The sequence below is a fragment of the Chiloscyllium plagiosum genome, unplaced genomic scaffold (genome assembly GCF_037043375.1).
Source record: "Chiloscyllium plagiosum isolate Xiang-an unplaced genomic scaffold, Cpla_swu_hap1 HiC_scaffold_36, whole genome shotgun sequence".
NCBI lineage: Eukaryota > Metazoa > Chordata > Chondrichthyes > Orectolobiformes > Hemiscylliidae > Chiloscyllium > Chiloscyllium plagiosum.
The window spans coordinates 11,772,795-11,790,038 of NW_028270174.1; the positions used below are offsets into that span (position 1 = coordinate 11,772,795).

At 44.1% G+C, this 17,244-nt stretch overlaps 1 protein-coding gene and 1 long non-coding RNA gene across 4 annotated transcripts in view; one reads left to right on the plus strand and one right to left on the minus strand.

The window, feature by feature from the left end:
* fam13a (family with sequence similarity 13 member A) overlaps nucleotides 1–17,244 on the plus strand; it is a 223,677-nt gene that overhangs the window by 105,136 nt on the left and 101,297 nt on the right. For all 3 annotated transcript variants that reach the window (XM_043674376.2, XM_043674377.2, XM_043674375.2), the window contains one exon: nucleotides 4,519–4,620. In XM_043674376.2, coding sequence (XP_043530311.2) covers nucleotides 4,519–4,620 — 102 coding nt within the window. The remainder of the gene's footprint in view (nucleotides 1–4,518; nucleotides 4,621–17,244) is intronic.
* The window catches only part of LOC122539485 (uncharacterized), a 41,650-nt gene that overhangs the window by 4,835 nt on the left and 19,571 nt on the right, over nucleotides 1–17,244 (minus strand). The window contains exons 3-4 of the long non-coding RNA XR_015753306.1: nucleotides 4,467–4,602; nucleotides 4,088–4,184 (exon numbers count right to left, since the gene is read on the minus strand). This is a non-coding gene — a long non-coding RNA (uncharacterized LOC122539485). The remainder of the gene's footprint in view (nucleotides 1–4,087; nucleotides 4,185–4,466; nucleotides 4,603–17,244) is intronic.

Consider the following 17,244-nt stretch of genomic DNA (forward strand, 5'->3'; position numbering starts at 1 on the left):
CTCTTATGACTGCCTCTTGGCTACTCGCACATCTCTTCCCTCCAGGTATCCTTGAAATCACGATAGGGACATGTGAGACTCGAACATCGAGTTAATGAATTTATAATTAACAAGAAAATAAAGCCTTTGTAGCAGAGCTTGCACTTCATGACGGTCATGTTCAGGAGCAATGGGACTATTTTCTGCTTGGTACTGGACTGAAGAGGGAACATAGGAACAGGGGTAGGCTATTCAGTTCCTCAAGCCTGTTCCATCATTCAATGAGATCATGGCTAATCCATCTATCTGAGTTTGATCCATATCCCTTAAAGCCTTTGCCTATCAAAAATATATCCATCTCTGATTTAAAATTAACAACTCATCTAGCATAAACTGCCATTCGTGAAAGAGAGTTCCAGATAACCATTACCCATTCTGTGTAGAAGCAGTTTCTAACATCTCTCCTGAACAGTCTGGCCCAAATGTTTACACTATGCCCCCTAGTTCTAGAATCCCCAACCACTGAAAATAGTTTACCTTTATCTACCCTGACTTTTCCTGTTGATATCTTGAAGACTTGAAGGCATGGAAGACCTGTCTCTCATCTTGAATCCAATAAGCTTACGAGGTAAGATAACAGAGCAAGAGTGAAGCTGCTTCATTGTGGATCCAACCACAGCTCACCGTTGAGGCTTCTCAGTCATGGAAATCTTAAAAGTCTGTTTCTGTCTTAAAATTGTACAATTGATCACAAGAGAATATGGTAAAGATTCAGAGGCTGTGAATTGTACCCCAGACTATATTTCTGTGGGAGGTGGGTGTTCCCAGCAAGTCCATTATTTATTGCCCACCACAAATTTCCCTGGAAAAGGTGCTGTCCCTTGTGGTAAAGGTGCACCTACGGTGTTGTTCGGAAGGGAGTTCCTGGATTTACATCCGAGGCTATGAAAGAACAGCAAGGTATTTTCAGGTCAGGGTGGTGCATGTTATGGAGAAGAACTCAGAAGTGATGGTGTTCACATGAATCTGCAGGGCTTGTCCTCCAAAGTGTCGGAGGTCATGGATTTGTGAAGTGCTGTTGAGGTGGACATCAATCCTTCATTCTGGATTAGAGTGGTGCTGGAAAAGCACAGCAGTTCAGACAGCATCCAAGGAGCAGGAAAATCGATGTTTCAGGCAAAAGCCCTTCATCAGGAATACAGGCAGAGTGCCTGAAGGGTGGAGAGATAAATGAGATGAGGGTGGGGGTGGGGAGAAAATAGCATAGAGTACAATAGGTGAGTGGGGGTGGGGATGGAGGTAATAGGTCGGGGAGGATGGTGGGGGAAGTTAGCAAAGAGTACAATGGGTGGATGGGGGTGGGGAGCCTTCCATATCCATCAAAGTTTTACCTGCACATCCACCAATGTCATTTATTGTATCCGTTACTCCCGATGCGGTCTCCTCTACATTGGGGACACTGGACGCCTCCTAGCAGAGCACTTTAGGGAACATCTCTGGGACACCACCCTGTGGCCCAACATTTCAACTCCCCCTCCCACTCAGCCGAGAAGATGGTGGTCCTGGGCCTCCTTCACCGCCGCTCCCTCACCACCCAACGCCTGGAGGAAGAAAGCCTCATCTTCCGCCACGGAACACTTCAAACCCAGGGCATCAATGTGGACTTCACCAGTTTCCTCATTTCCCCTCCATCCCACCTCACCCCAGTTCCAAACTTCCAGCTCAGCACTGTCCCCATGACCTGTCCTACCTGCCTATCTTCCTTTCCACCTATCCACTCCACCCTCCTCTCTGACCTATCACCTTCATCCCCACCCCCATCCACCCATTGTAATCTTTGCTACCTTCCCCCACCCTCCTCCCCGACCTATCACCTCCATCCCCACCCCCATTCACCTATTGTACTCTATGCTATTTTCTCCCCACCCCCACCCTCCTCTCATTTATCTCTCCACCCTTCAGGCACTCTGCCTGTGTTCCTGATGAAGGGCTTTTGCCTGAAACGTCGATTTTCCTGCTCCTTGGATGCTGTCTGAACTGCTGTGCTTTTCCAGCACCACTCTAATCCAGAATCTGGTTTTCAGCATCTGCAGTCATTGTTTATACTGAGTTGATCAATCCTTCATTGTATAACCATCGTCAGAGAACTGCATTGGAAATCAAGCCCCAATATTTCCAGAGCTGTCAGAAATGTGAAGATTTCATGAAACTAGGGATAATTACTCTGACTTCATCTAGGGCTGACTGCTATCCAGGGTCAAAGCAAACCACACTTCAGTAACAGTAAAATAAAACTCTATTCACCATTACAATCTTAGCCTCTAGAAGAAGGAAAGGAGATGTAATTGAGATACATATGATGCTAAAAGTGATTAACAAAGTAGGCATAGTGAGGATGTTTCCTCTTGTGAATAATTCTAGAAATATGTGGTCATGGGATAATGTGTAGACAAACAGGAGGCTGGAAGAACACAGCAAGCCAGGCAGCATCAGGGGTAGAGAAGTTTTGGGTTTAGCCCTTCTTCAGGAATGGAGGTGAGGGTAGGGGGAGCTGCAGATAAAGGTGGAGGTAAGGTTTTGGGTGGGGGGGGGGGGGCTAGAGTGGTGAGGTAGTGAGAGGTGAATACAGTTGGTGGGTTAGACCTGGTTGGTCAATGGGGGGAATGAATTCGGTTGGTCACTGGAAGGAAGGGTCAGTAGGTGGAATGGAAGGGAGGAGGTGGGACTGGAAAGGGAGCGGGGGGGGGATGGGCGGGAAGGTTATTTGAAACTGGAAAACGTAGTGCTGTGTCCTAGCAGATTTCAAATGGAGATGAAGAGAAACTCTTTCTTGCAAAGGGTAATAAATCAATGGAATTCACTACCGCAGAGTTCACTGTATGCTGGGACATTGAGTAAGGAGATGACAGACAAATTTGTAATCAGTAATTGGTTGAGATGTTATGGAGAGCAGACAGAAAAATGGAGTTAAGGCTGAGATGATATCAGCCATGGTCATATTGATTGATGGAGTAGGCTTGATGGGCTGAATTGCCTACTCATGCTCCTGCTTCTTATGTAATGCTTTGATGTTAACAACTAGTAAAAGAACAGGCTTTCTAAATTATGTAACTTAAACTTTACCCCTTTACAAATTCTTGCAAACACACACGGTTGTGCGGATAGCCGTGCACACTTGCACAATCACACACAGGGACAGACAAGTACAAGTGAATGTGCACATGCACACACAATGAAAAACAGATGAACACAAATATTTTGATTGATGGGAAAGAAATTGGTCGAAGAATACAACTCTGTCATCAGTACTACAGCACAAAATTAGATGTGTTGGTTGCACATCCCTTTGCTTATCTGATAATGCTCAGATGTTATCTGATCAGCAATAATCACTCTGTAATTCGTTGCTTGTGTGTCGGACCCAAGGTCTTTCTTGTTTTGTTGCATTTTAGAATTATTTCTTTCAGCATCTGTCGATGTATATTTCTATTGTTGTGATAGAATGTTGGAGAGAGCAACTTTACAGAGAAGGGGGAGAGAGAAAATATTAACATTAACTAACATTAACAAAACCCCTTGCTCCTCTCTGTTTGGTTCACCCCCACTTACAGAATCTGTATGACCAGACACTTGTTGCTATACTGAACCCATAACAAATGATGCCATTTTGTTTGGGCTCAATGTCTCCAAAAAGTAAAATTGTTGCATATGTACTAGTTGGATTCACTTTTTTTTCCCAAAGCTGCAAACAGTGCCTGTGTTCTATCTCCATTTTACAGCAGCATCCATTTTTCAATCCAGGGTCCAAAAATAAAAAGTCATGACTTGTTGTCACAACTACAAGTTTAGTTTAATTATGATCTGACTTCTAATTCTTTTCATTTCGGTTGCTACGCAGGAGTTAGTACAGGTGATAGTCTTCTAGTAATTCATCAAAACAAAGTAATAAAATCTTGTTCAAAAGGACCAGTTGAAAAGCTGCCAATCACGCTAAACTGGGATAGTGTTTGACATTGGTTTACTGGCTGTGAGTGGTAAACAATTTAAAGAGAAGCCAGCAATGTGATGCAATTAGACATGACGTTTTGATCACCAATAAAATAGTTACCTGTATTTGCATTTGGCAATGCAGGCTTTTGTATCGATGCAGTCTTGATGGTTTATTGCTGTGAGCCACAGCTGGTCTCCTGCCCATTGCCTTAGGGCTGAGTTAAAATAAAAGGTTACATGTTTTAAAGGCAAGCAGTCGGGATTTGAAGCATTTGGCCATTCCTGCAAATGAATGCAACAACTTCAAGGTAACACAAACATTTAACCTTGTTTCACACTGAACTCAAAAGTTTGCAATGCCGAGCACTTTGCTCCAGCCAGGTTTCAGTTATACTGTATGCATTCCCTTGACTTAACCTAAATCTGGGGGAGCTCAAAACACAATGTCATTTACTTCATATGAGTCAAGAGTGTGACCTTTCCCTCCTTGTGCTTACAGACTGCTTTCAATTCACAATGTTTTTCCCTCTGTTGAACTTATTTCTGCAGGAAGCCTCTCGCGGTGATGTGGCCTTCAGCTTCAGACCCCGTCCATTGCCTCCATGTGAACTAACAGCTGAATCATCGAGATCCCTGCCAAAGAGAAAGAAGGTTTGTGTCATTGGATGTCTTTGCTGACTGAACAGTCTCATCTTTGTAGCGTTCCTTCTTCTCCTGCCTTGTGTTCTGCCTTAGGTTTGAATTCCTGTTTGTCAACTCAATATTCCCATTCCTTTCCCTACCGCTGCAGTCCAAAAGCCAGTGGTAACTGAGAGATGTGCTCCCAGGCTAGAGGTGGCTGTCATGTGTCAGACATTGTCTTTGCTATGAATTGGAGTGAGGGACCTGGCAATGGGTGATTTCCCTTCACCCATTACTTCTCTGAATTCCACAGATTCCTATTTCATGGGTTAGAGTGCAGAAATCTCTTGACAACACTGAGGTTCTACTCCAAGTAGGTATTATAAATATTTTAACATTTGCTCTGGGAGACACAAAATCTAACATTAACTTGTCACTTGGGTTAGGATAGCAGGTTATTGAAGCTTTTTATCTGCAACCACTTAGACATGCACGATTTCACAGAGAGCAACAATTTTACAGCAAGAGAGTTAGATGTTTTTTTCTCTCCCCACAATCTTAAGATTTGTTTTGCACCTCACATAATACAAAAGAGATATTGCCCATTGAAAAAAGATCATTTATGAGTCTGTGTGGAAGGAGAATTTCCCTTGCAGTCTGCTCAATAGAAATCGCTCTGTTCTTAGCCTGGGTTCCTTATCTTAACACCGACATTGTTGTCTATTGTTACGCACAATTGGTAGTCTATATTGTGGGTTTTCTGATCTCAAAGCCCATGGCAAAGAAACTGTTTCAAAGTTAGACCAAGATTTTTCAAGGGTTTCTTTTGTTCATGGGATATGGATGTCGCTGGCTGGTGCAGACCTTTTAGACTGTCCATGTGAAGATGGTGGTGAGTTACGTTATTGAACCACAGCAGTTTACAGTGAGTGAGGACATTTGGGCACCCATTGCACTCTGAGTCAAATAAATGCCAATTTTTGCAGAGTATCATCCAAAGCTATGTTTCATGATTCTCGGCTTACCACACAGGTCTCCCACTACCTACGTGATCACTCTGTGTAAAGTGTTATCTTTTAAGCTGATAAGTGCAAGGTTATCAGTTATCCAGCACAGATAAACTAACTTTTCAATCAAAGGATACACTGGCCTTGGAGGGATTGCAACGCATTAGAGTTCTACCAGAGCTGTGAGGGTTAAGTTATGAGGACAAGCTGCATAAACTTGGTCTGTATTCCCATGAGTTTAGAAGATTGTTGGAGATGGGGTGTATAACCTGATGTGGTGCTTTAAATTTTGAAAGATCCAATGGTGTAGCTATGGAGAAAATATTTTCTGTGTTGGGCAACTCAAGAACAAGGGGACATAATCTTAAAACTTAAACTCTGAGCTGTGAAAATTGCAGGATTCAAGTTGGAGATAAAATTGCAGGATTCAAGTTGGGTGAGGGTAACAAGAGATGCAGTGATTAGACGGAGATACAGAGTTCCACATCAGCCATGATTCATAGAATCCCTACAGTGTAGAAACAGGCCATTTGGCCCAATACATCCACTCTGACCCTCTGAAGTGTATCCCACTCATTCCCAATTACTCTACATTTCCCCTGACTAATGCACCTAACCTATACATCCCTGAACATTATGGGGCAATTTAGCATGGCCAATTCACCTAACCTGCACATCTTTGGATTGTGGGAGGAAACCAGATCAGGAGGAAAACCACACAGACACAGGGAGAATGTGCAAACTCCACACAGTCACCCGAGGGTGGAATTGAACCCGGGTCCCTGGCGCTGTGGGCCAGCAGTGCTAACCACTGAGCCACCATATATCTAATTCAGTGGCAGAGCTTTCAAGGATTCAATCAATTTGAGGCGCTGAATGGCCTCTGCATCTTCCTGTTTTGGCCTCCGGGTTATCAGGGTAGCCTCCTCAAGAACGATCATGATCTATTTTCAGGATATAGGAGAGCTGTCAGACTGGGTAAACAAGATTCTCTTTGAAACAGACACCTCCAGTCGTAATCTTTCAAAGACCCATTAAATAGATGAAAACAGGAGACATTCAAATAATGGGATGATAGTCAATATTAATTGTTCAGTCACCGATGTGAGCAGTAAGTCTCCTTTGACATGTTGAATAATAAGATATGCTTTACTGCACAGCTGCTTTCAGTCTTACATATTTCCTCAAAAATAATAAAAACATCAGCGGAACAAAAGGAGGAAGTAAAAGCGACAGTGGGCGAGATTTTGGGATACTATGACTCACTTGTATTGGTCCCCTTATGATTCGGATCTGTGTGTGTACTCTACCATTTCGGAGGACTGACAAATAGCGAGTGCAAATCATATCTATCTAAAGGGAGCCACAGAATAAGGGACTTCACTGCAGAGCTTCAAACATCAGCTCAGTCAGGAGAAATGGCTTGAAGCAATGCTAGGGCCCAGTACATGGAACCTTATGGTGTCCCACGAAGCCCTGTCTGCATGGCTTCAGGTGTGTTAGCCCCCTTTGGGTGAAGCAAAGAGTCGTCCAATTGCTGCCCATAAGTGTGTTCAAGATTAACTCAGGTTCATACTTCTAGTGAATTGTGCAATAAATTTACAATTTCATAGAATCTTGCAGTACTAGAAGCCATCTGTTTAGCTATGTGAAGCCTTAGAATCTTTGCCTTCAATCTTTACCTGATCAATACAGACTGATTTAATCATCTTAATTGTCCTAGTTGACTGTAAAAGCATAAGAAGTAGGAGCAGAAGTAGGCCATTTGGCCCTTCAATATGATTATGGCTGATGGTGTACTTCCACCCTATCTTCCCACACTATCCCCGTACCTCTGTATGCAACAATCAGTCACCCTCCATCTTGAATATACCGAGCAACTTACTGCTCTCTGAGATAGAGAATTCCAAACATCCACAACTCTGTTGCTGAAGGAATTCCTACCCGTGTTGGTCCAAAATGGCTCACCTCATATTCTGAGACTGTGACCCCATGTTCCAGATTTGTCAGGAGAAAGCGAGGACTGCAGATGCTGGAGATCAGAGCTGAAAATGTGTTGCCGGAAAAGCGCAACAGGTCAGGCAGCATCTAAGGAGCAGGAGAATCGACGTTTCGGGCATGAGCCCTTCTTCAGGAATGAGGAAAGTGTGCCAAGCAGGCTAAGATAAAAGGTAGGGAGGAGGGACTTGGGGGAGGGACGTTGGAAATGCGATAGGTGGAAGGAGATTAAGGTGAGGGTGATAGGCCGGAGTGGGAGTGGGGGCGGAGAGGTCAGGAAGAAGATTGCAGGTTAGGAAGGTGGTGCTGAGTTCGAGGGTTGGGACTGAGACAAGGTGGGGGGAGGGGAAATTAGGAAACTGGAGAAATCTGAGTTCATCCCTTGTGGTTGGAGGGTTCCTAGGTGGAAGATGAGGCGCTCTTCATCCAGCCGTCGTGTTGCTATGGTCTGGCGATGGAGGAGTCCAAGGACCTGCATGTCCTTGGTGGAGTGGGAGGGGGAGTTGAAGTGTTGAGCCACGGGGTGGTTGGGTTGGTTAGTCCGGGTGTCCCAGAGGTGTTCTCTGAAACGTTCCGCAAGTAGGCGGCCTGTCTCCCCAATATAGAGGATGCCACATCGGGTGCAGCAGATGCAGTAAATGATGTGTGTGGAGGTGCAGTTGAATTTGTGGTGGATTTGTGGTGTCAGGTCCACACCCCCCACCAACCCAACCTCCACTCCCGGCACCTTCCCTGCAACCGCAAGAAATGCAAAACTTGCGCCCACACCTCCCCCCTTACTTCCCTCCAAGGCCCCAAGGGATCCTTCCATATTCGCCACAAATTCACCTGCACCTCCACACGCATCATTAACTCCATCCGCTGCACCCGATGTGGCCTCCTCTATATTGCGGAGACAGGCCGCCTACTTGCGGAACGTTTCAGAGAACACTTCTGGGACACCCGGACTAACCAACCCAACCACCCCGTGGCTCAACACTTCAACTCCCCCTCCCACTCCACCAAGGACATGCAGGTCCTTGGACTCCTCCATCGCCAGACCATAGCAACACGACGGCTGGAGGAAGAGCGCCTCATCTTCTGCCTAGGAACCCTCCAACCACAAGGGATGAACTCAGATTTCTCCAGTTTCCTCATTTCCCCTCTCCACACCTTTTCTCCGTCCCAACCCTTGAACTCAGCACCTCCTTCCTAACCTGCAATCTTCTTCCTGACGTCTCCGCCCCCACCCCCACTCCGGCCTATCACCCTCACCTTAACCTCCTTCCACCTATCGCATTTCCAACGCCCCTCCCCCAAGTCCCTCCTCCCTACCTTTTATCTTAGCCTGCTTGGCACACTTTTCTTATTCCTGAAGAAGGGCTCATGCCCAAAACGTCGATTCTCCTGCTCCTCGTATGCTGTCTGACCTGCTGCGCTTTTCCAGCAACACATTTTCAGTCCAGATCTGTCAGCCAGGGAAATCTACCCCTCGTCATCTCCAAAATCAAACCCTCTCAGTGTCTTATGTGTCTCAGTGATGTCACTCCTTATTCTTCTAAAATAAAACAAAGAACAGCTGGAAATCTGGACTAAAAGCAGAAACTGCTGGAAATATCTCAGCAGATCTGGCAGCATCTGTGAAGAGATAGCAGAGTTAACATTTTGAGTCTTGTGACCCTTCTTAATAGCTGTTGGTAGCTAGGAAAGGATAGTATGGCTAACATTTCTGTCTTGGCCCTGGTACAGTGTTCCAGGGAATCTCAGTGCAAGTTTGAAGAACAGCATCTCATTTTCTGCTAATGGACCCTGCAGTCTTTAGATTTCAGTATCAAGCTCAAAATGTTTAGTGCCTGAGCACCTGAGAGTCATAGAATCATAGAGATGTATAGCGGTCCAACTTGTCCATGCCAACCAAATAACCTAACCTAATCTAGTCCCATCCAGGTGCCTTTTAAATGTTCTAATTGTACTAGCCTCCACCACTTCCTCTGGCAGCTCATTCACCATCCTCTGCATGAAAAAGTTGCCTTTTAGGTCCCTTCTATATCTTTTCCCTCTCACTCTAAATCTATGCCGTCTCGTTCTGGACTCCCCCAATCCAGGGAAAAGACCTTGTCTATTCATCCTATCCACACCCCTCATGATTTTATAAACCTCTTTAAGGTCACCCCTCAGCCTCTGACACTCCAGGGAAAACTGCCCCAGCCTATTTAGCCTCTCCCTGTAGCTCAAATCCTCCAACCCTGGCAACATTCTTGTAAATCTTTTCTGAACCCTTTCAAGTTTCACAACATCCTTCCAATAGGAATTGCACGCAATATTCCGAAAGTGGCCTAACCAATGTCCTGCACAGCCACAACATGACATTCCTACTCCTATACTCAGTGTCCTGACCAATAAAGGAAAGCATACCAAACGCCCTCTTCACTATCCTGTATACCTGAGACTCCACTTTAATGTCCTTTATCCACTTCCATACCCATGCCCTGTCATCACATGGGCTGTTTTAAGCAACCAACGTACTTAGGGTACCCAATTTCAGCTCTCCCTTCTCCCTGGCTCACCATTATCCATCCTTTTGTCTGCCTAGATGTCTTTCTTTCCCTCGGGACTCTTTATCCCCTCCCTACACCCTGTCTTCAGCATATATACCCCCATTTCCAAACTAGTATCTAGTTCTGAAGAAGGGTCACTGGACCTGAAACATTGACACTATTTCTCTCACCACAGATGCTGCCAGACCTGCTGTGTTTCTCCAGCAATTTCTTCTCTTGCCTCGATGTTGGACTGGGGTGTACAAAGTTAAAAATGACACAACACCAGGTTATAGTCCAACAGGTTTAATTTTAAGCACTAGCTTTTGGAGCGCTGCTCCTTCATCAACCACTTGATGAAGGAGCAGCACTCTGAAAGCTAGTGCTTAAAATTAAACCTGTTGGACTATAACCTGGTATTGTGTGATTTTTAATTTTCTCTTGCCTCATTCTTCTAACTTGTGCTGTATGATCTGTTTGTGCTGTGCTCCTCATCCTTCACATTGTTTTCCTAGTAATAAGTTTTAAAAATTGAAAACCGGAAGATCACCCCCTGAATCCCGTGTCACTGTTCCTCTAGAGGACCTTCCCTTTGTCGATATAGCACATGTTAACTTTTAATTGAAGAGCCAAATGGAACTGAAGCTGCTGAGAATTTCTTTGATCACCTGTTATGGGGCAGACTCCATTCCAAATGTGAGTCTAGGCTTGAACATTGTGTAAAAAGCAATCAACTGCACATTCAATGCTTAGCCCACAGTGTCAGCGCTGGCTCAGCCACCTTCATCAGATGAACAAGGGCTGTGCACCCAAAGACATTGTGGACAGTGAACTGATCACTGGGTCAGGACCTGCTGAGTGGCTATGCCTCTTCTATGAGGACACCTTCAAGTGAGATATGAAGATGGTGCATTGACACTGACAAGTGAGCAACAGTCACTTGATGGCCATGATCTCTGGGGGCTGATTCTTTGGAAGGGCATTGGAAAAGGTGAGCAGGAGCAGTTGCCTCAGCTGCCCAGGATGAGGGCCCAAAGAAAACAGAGGCCAGCCACTTGTGCACCTTCTCAGTCTACTGACTTCCTCTGCAGCAAGTGCGGCAAAGACAGACAGAGTAAAGCTTAATGCAAGGTTGACCACTGTAATGCGAAACATTTCTTTTATGAAACGGAAGGCTGACAACACCAAGAACCACAAACCCACAAGTACTCTGAACGTTGTCAGGTCCACAGCCACCCACCAATCATGAATCATCCTGAAACGACAATCAACTGTCCAGGCCAAGCTGCCAATGGTAAGTACTTCCCATCACCTTAGACATCAGTTTGCAAATCTCACAATGTGTTTCATGTGATTTCCCAGGATTTCGATAAACTACTTTGTCTTATAAAAGGGTGACTATCTCAATGGCAAAATCCCATGAACTAAGCTGGACTCTAGAAAATTCAGCAACTCCTCCAACACATTCCAAGAGCTTCAATAAGGTATGGGTATCTTGAGAGAAGGAACGTGCATTTATATTGTACTTTTACAACCTCAGGACATTCCAAAGTGCATGTTATGCTGTATGAAGTGCTGACGGAGCAGGCAAATCAGGTCAGTAATTTGTCCTTAAATTGGATATTTGTCCCTCTTTAACTCTGGGCAGAAGGCTAGTTTGCAATTCTGAACCTAGCAAAATCAAAGACAACTGAGTAACCCCTTCAAGATATCAATGTTGTCAATTTGTACCGCAAACATAGTCATGCCAAAGCGGTCCCTGATGCTGACCACCCCACCGACTCAATGAATATAGAATAATGGTTATATTATAGCAGTAGTGATCTCATAGCATGGAGTAATAATCGAGATGGTTCAAATCCAGCTGTTAGACTTTGACAATTGACATTTAGTTTTAAATAAAAATCTGGTCCATATGATCAAGACTATGCCAAGTTTTCCAAAATTGATTCACTGACATCCCTTGGTGAAGGAACCTAGCCTTATCCAGTCTGATATAAATGTGACAACACTTCTATCTGCTATCTCAAATAGAAAGCCAACAGGCTGTTTGAAATCATTCTGAAGTCCCGACATCACAGTATGCCAGGTGCACCTTCATCATGAAAGAAGCTAAATATCTCAGCCTATTTAGAGTCATAGAGTCATAGAGATGTACAGCATGGAAACAGACCCTTCGGTCCAACCCGTCCATGCCAACCAGATATCCCAACCCAATCTAGTCCCACCTGCCAGCACCCAGCCCATATCCCTACAAACTCTTCCTATTCATAGACCCATCCGAATGCCTGTTAAATGTTGCAATTGTACCAGCCTCCACCATTTCCTCTGGCAGCTCAATCCATACCCGTACCACCCTCTGTTCGAAAAAGTTGCCCCATAGGTCTCTTTTATATCTTTCCCCTCTCACCCTAAACCTATGCCGTCTAGTTCTGGATTCCCTGACCCCAGGGAAAAGACTTTGCCTATTTACCCGATCCATGCCCCTCATAATTTTGTAAACTTCTATAAGGTCTTCGACGTTCCAGGGAAAACAGCCCCAGCCTGTCCAGCCTCTCCCTGTAGCTCAAATGAGAGACAATAGTCGTTGGGCTTGCCAGTGACACCCACATCGTGGGAAAGAAAATCTCATATACAGCCAGGAGCACAATTAATTCTCCAATCCCAAACTCAACCCCAAAGCTGTGGGAAAGCGCAGGTAATCCACTCAGTAGAAAGGGGGAGGAGAAACATTCAGGCAGAAAATGACTTTTGCACCCACTTCCTTGCATTTTTCTTTCTAATTTGCCTTGGAAAGCACTGGACATCTATGGCCCATCCCTAATTGCCTCTTTCACCGTTTCAGAAGGTGGCTAAGAGTCAACCACATTGCTGTGGGTCTGGAGTCACATGTAGGCTAGACAAGGTAACATTAGCAGATTTCCTTTCCCAAAGGATGTTGGTGAACCAGAGGCATTTTGACAACAATCGAGGATGGTTTCATGGTAAAAATTGGGCGATTAGCCTTAGGTTCCAGTTTTAAAAACAAAAATTATTCCACCAGCCACTGAGATGGGATTTGAACCCTCCGGGTCTCTGGATTTCTATTATCCAGTGACATGGCCATTCTGTCCCTGTCCCTTAAACGGAGCTGGTGATTATTGTCCAGTCTTCCCATCGTTGTGGCCCAAGCTGATCAAAGTGCACTACCTGGAAACAAAACCAAACTTCTCAAATTTCTTTTTATACCACGCCTGCTTGTGTTTATCTCATATGTCATTTGATCCATGCTGCCAGCAATCTAATACTTAACGAGTTAAATTAAAACAGTGTAAATTCTGATCGCAGAAACTCAGGTAGGCTGTTTTGACTTTTATTCCATCAAGGTCATGATATTGTGAAGTTATCTGTATTGTGTATACAGTATGTGCCATAAAGCAAAACAACAAGCAAATTCTAGTCACTGTTTATAAAGAAATCCGTAACTCAACACACTGTGCCCAGCCTTATCTTTCCACTAATTATACTTTGGATCTTTAGTCCGATTATGCGTTGGAATTTAGGGTGTGTACGGGCCATAAAGTCAGATGATTATTAAAAAAAAGAAAATCATTGCCATTCAATGATCCTGAAATCTGCTGGGAAGCTCACTTTCACACATCAGCTGTAACAGCTTACAACAGAGGGCACGCTGCAGTGTTCACCACCAGGAAGCCACCCTGTAGGTAAGGGAGTGCAACTCCATCGATGGGAAGCTGAAGTGGGCTTTCATTGCAGTTGGGCTGCTGCTCCTGGTAGCTTATAATTTTCTGGAATGCAGCACGTTCTGGCACAGATCCAGCTGAAGTCACAGTGTAGTGAGGCACAATAAGAATCTGTTCTGTGACAAAATCATGGGATAAAATGGAAGAGTAGAACTGGTGCATGCGAAAGTGAGTTTGAGCCTTTGCATTGCATGTTTGCGTATTAATGCGTGCCTGTGTATATGGCTTACCGTATTTATGAGTATATAGATTATTCATCTGTTTATAGTTGGATTTGTGTTTGTATAAGAGTGTTTGTGTGCGTGAAACCATGTGAACATATAGGATTGCGAGTATGCAGTTTTAAATTTGTAACTGTAAAGAAATGTTTGAAAGAAAAATTTGCATTTTATAGTGCCTGTCATGAGCACAGTACATTGCAAAGCACTTTAGAGCCAATGAAATCAAAATACTGCAGAATCTGGAAAATCTAAAATAAACACAGTAAATGCTGGAGAAACCTCACAGGTCTGTAGAGAGAGAAACAGTGTTAATGTTTTGAGTCCAGTGACCCTTCATCAGTACGGATGATGCAGGACTCAAAATGTTAAATCTGATCTGTACAACAAAAGCTGTACTCAACTGCACCCGTTCAAAACTACCATATGGTCGACAAATTGTCAGCTGTAGCTCAAATGATTAAATTAAAGTGCAACAAAATTACAAAATGTTGTGCTAAAGGTCTGAAATAAAACACAAAGTGCTGGAGAAACTCAGCAGAACTGACAGCCTCTGTGGAGAGAGAAAGAGTTAACATTTCGAGTCCAACATGACTCACCTTCAGAACTGGAATGGGCTGGAAAATGATGGATTTTATGCTGTTGATGATGCGGAGGAGGAGGGAAGGTGAGGATGCCAAGAGCAAAAGGCAAAGGGAGTGGTAATATGATTGGAGATGCCGGTGTTGGACTGGGATGTACAAAGTTAAAAATCACACAACACCAGGTTATAGTCCAACAGGTTTATTTGGAGTGCTGTTCCTTCATTAGGTGGTTGTAGAGTATAAGATCATAAGACACAGAATTTATAGCAAAGGTTTACAATGTGAGGTAACTGAAATTATATATTGAAAAGACCTGGATTGTTTGTTAAGTCTCTCATCTTTTAGAATGACCATGCTGGTGAGTGATAATAGTAATAGACGAGTGATATAGGTTATGGAAAAAAAATGGTAGGTGTGAATAATGGAAAATAAGTCAGCTTTGTGAGAGTGAACCCCCTGCAAACAAGCCACTTTGGCTGTGATGTGAGGGGAATCAGAAGGGAGAACACTGTTCATGCTCTGAAAGTTGTTGAACACAATGTGAGTCCTGAAGGCTATAAAGTGCCTAAACAGAAAATGAGCCTGCTTTGCAAGAAGCTTAGAACAGAACTATTTTCAAGACAGCTAGGCATAAAATTAGATTTGCTTAATTATATTTGTCCACACTGAAGGGACTGCATAAGATTCAACTCCGCAAGAGTGGCAACTCCTCATGATTTCTTTTTTATTTGGTTTAGGGATATGTGCATCCCAAGTTCAGGTGGAATAGATTACACATCTCAGAGAAAAGTGATCTGAACTGTTGCCATCTTTGTGTGTGGGTTAGATGGGAATTTGGAGGTCATGTGGTTACCATGCTACCTTTGACTTTTGAAGTGGCAGAGTTTGTGGGGAAACGTGCTGTTGAAATTGGAGCCTTGGAGTGTTGGGGTGTTGATCTTATCCATGGTGAAGCACTGCTGCCAGTGTATGTGGCTGGTTTTTGAAAGTGCTGTCAAAAGACCTGGCCAACCTACATACTCATTGTCAGATGATTGATTGGTCACAAAAACATTGCAGATGTGCCAACGATCAGGAATAGAAAAGCCAATTCTTTCTTACTTTGCTGTGAGTGATGGAGGCAATGAGATTCATAAGCAGGGTTGGTCACTTTGTTGAAGTTTAATGGACTGGTGCTGCTTTGGATGTTTATATAGAAATTGTTGGACTGTACAAATAACCCCATAGTCCATCAAGTTCTCCCTGTACCATCCTGGTAACCTCATTAGTTAATGATAAGGAATTGTCTCTATCAATGAATCCACAACAGACAGGTTGCTTGTCCAGGGGGTCAGGACCCCAATGTCAGATGCATTGGCCACCTGACTTGACACCTCCTTCCCCCACCCCCAACCAAAAAAATGTGATTTTGTTTTTGAAAAGCTGCATTGTTAGTTGTCAGGGAGTGTACTCACCATTCAATTAACAGGCTGAGGCTAGACAGCCACATTACTGTCCAAGCGTAGGTCTAAAGAAACAACGAGCAGCCTGTGTTTGCTGTAAACTTCCTTCGATGAAAGACTCCTAATTTGCTTTGATAGTCATGGTTAGACTGTAGGAAACAAAGAACCCAGTTTACCCACAACAAAATAAAATCTGAAATAACTGCAAATGCTTTAAATCTGAGGCAAAAATGGAAATTGCTGGAAAAGCTCAGCAGGTCTGGCAGCATCTGTGGAGAGAAGTCAGAGTTAACGTTTTGGTTCTAGTGAATTGATGGTAGCGAGGAAAATATTGGTTAATATGCAGAAGATAGCGTAGGGGGAAGGATAAGGAGTAAATGATAGGTTGAGAAAAGAACAGTTAGACAGACAAAGGAGTGGATAATGATCTGGCTAGGAGAGTGAATAAATGTTAATGAAGGTTATTAGTGGCTAACAATGGATGGTATGTAATAGCAAACTATGTGATATCAAGACTTGGTTGTGGGGGTTGGAGTAAGAATAGAGAAGAGCTGAGGCCCTAAAGTTATTGAACTCAATATTGAGTGCTGAAGGATACAGTATCCCCAGGCAGAAACGTGATGCTGTTCTTCCAGCTCGTGCTGAGCTTTGCAAGAGCACTGCAGCAAGCCTGAGACAGAGATGTTAGTCAAGAAACAGTGTGGTGTGTTAAAATCTAGAGTGTGGTGCTGGAAAAGCACAACAGGTCAGGTAGTAACAGGGGAGCAGGAAAATCGATGTTTCGGGCAAAAGTCCTTCATTCCTGATTAAGGGCTTTTGCCCGATATGTCAATTTTCCTGTTCCTAGGATGCTACTTGACCTGCTGTGCTTTTCCAGCAACACACTCTCAGCCCTAATCTCCAGCATCTGCAGTCCTCACTTTCACCCTGGTGTATTAAAGTGGCTGGCAACTGGAAGCTCAGGGTCATTTTTGTGATCAGAATGCAAGTGTTTTGTGAAGCAGTCACGCAGTTTTTGCTTTGTTTTCCACGTAGAGGAGACTGCATTGTGAGCAGCAAATGCAGTAGATAAGATTGTGTGAAGTGAGCTGCAGGGAGAGGCTGAATAGGCTGGGGCTGTTTTCCCTGGAGTGTCGGAGGCTGAGG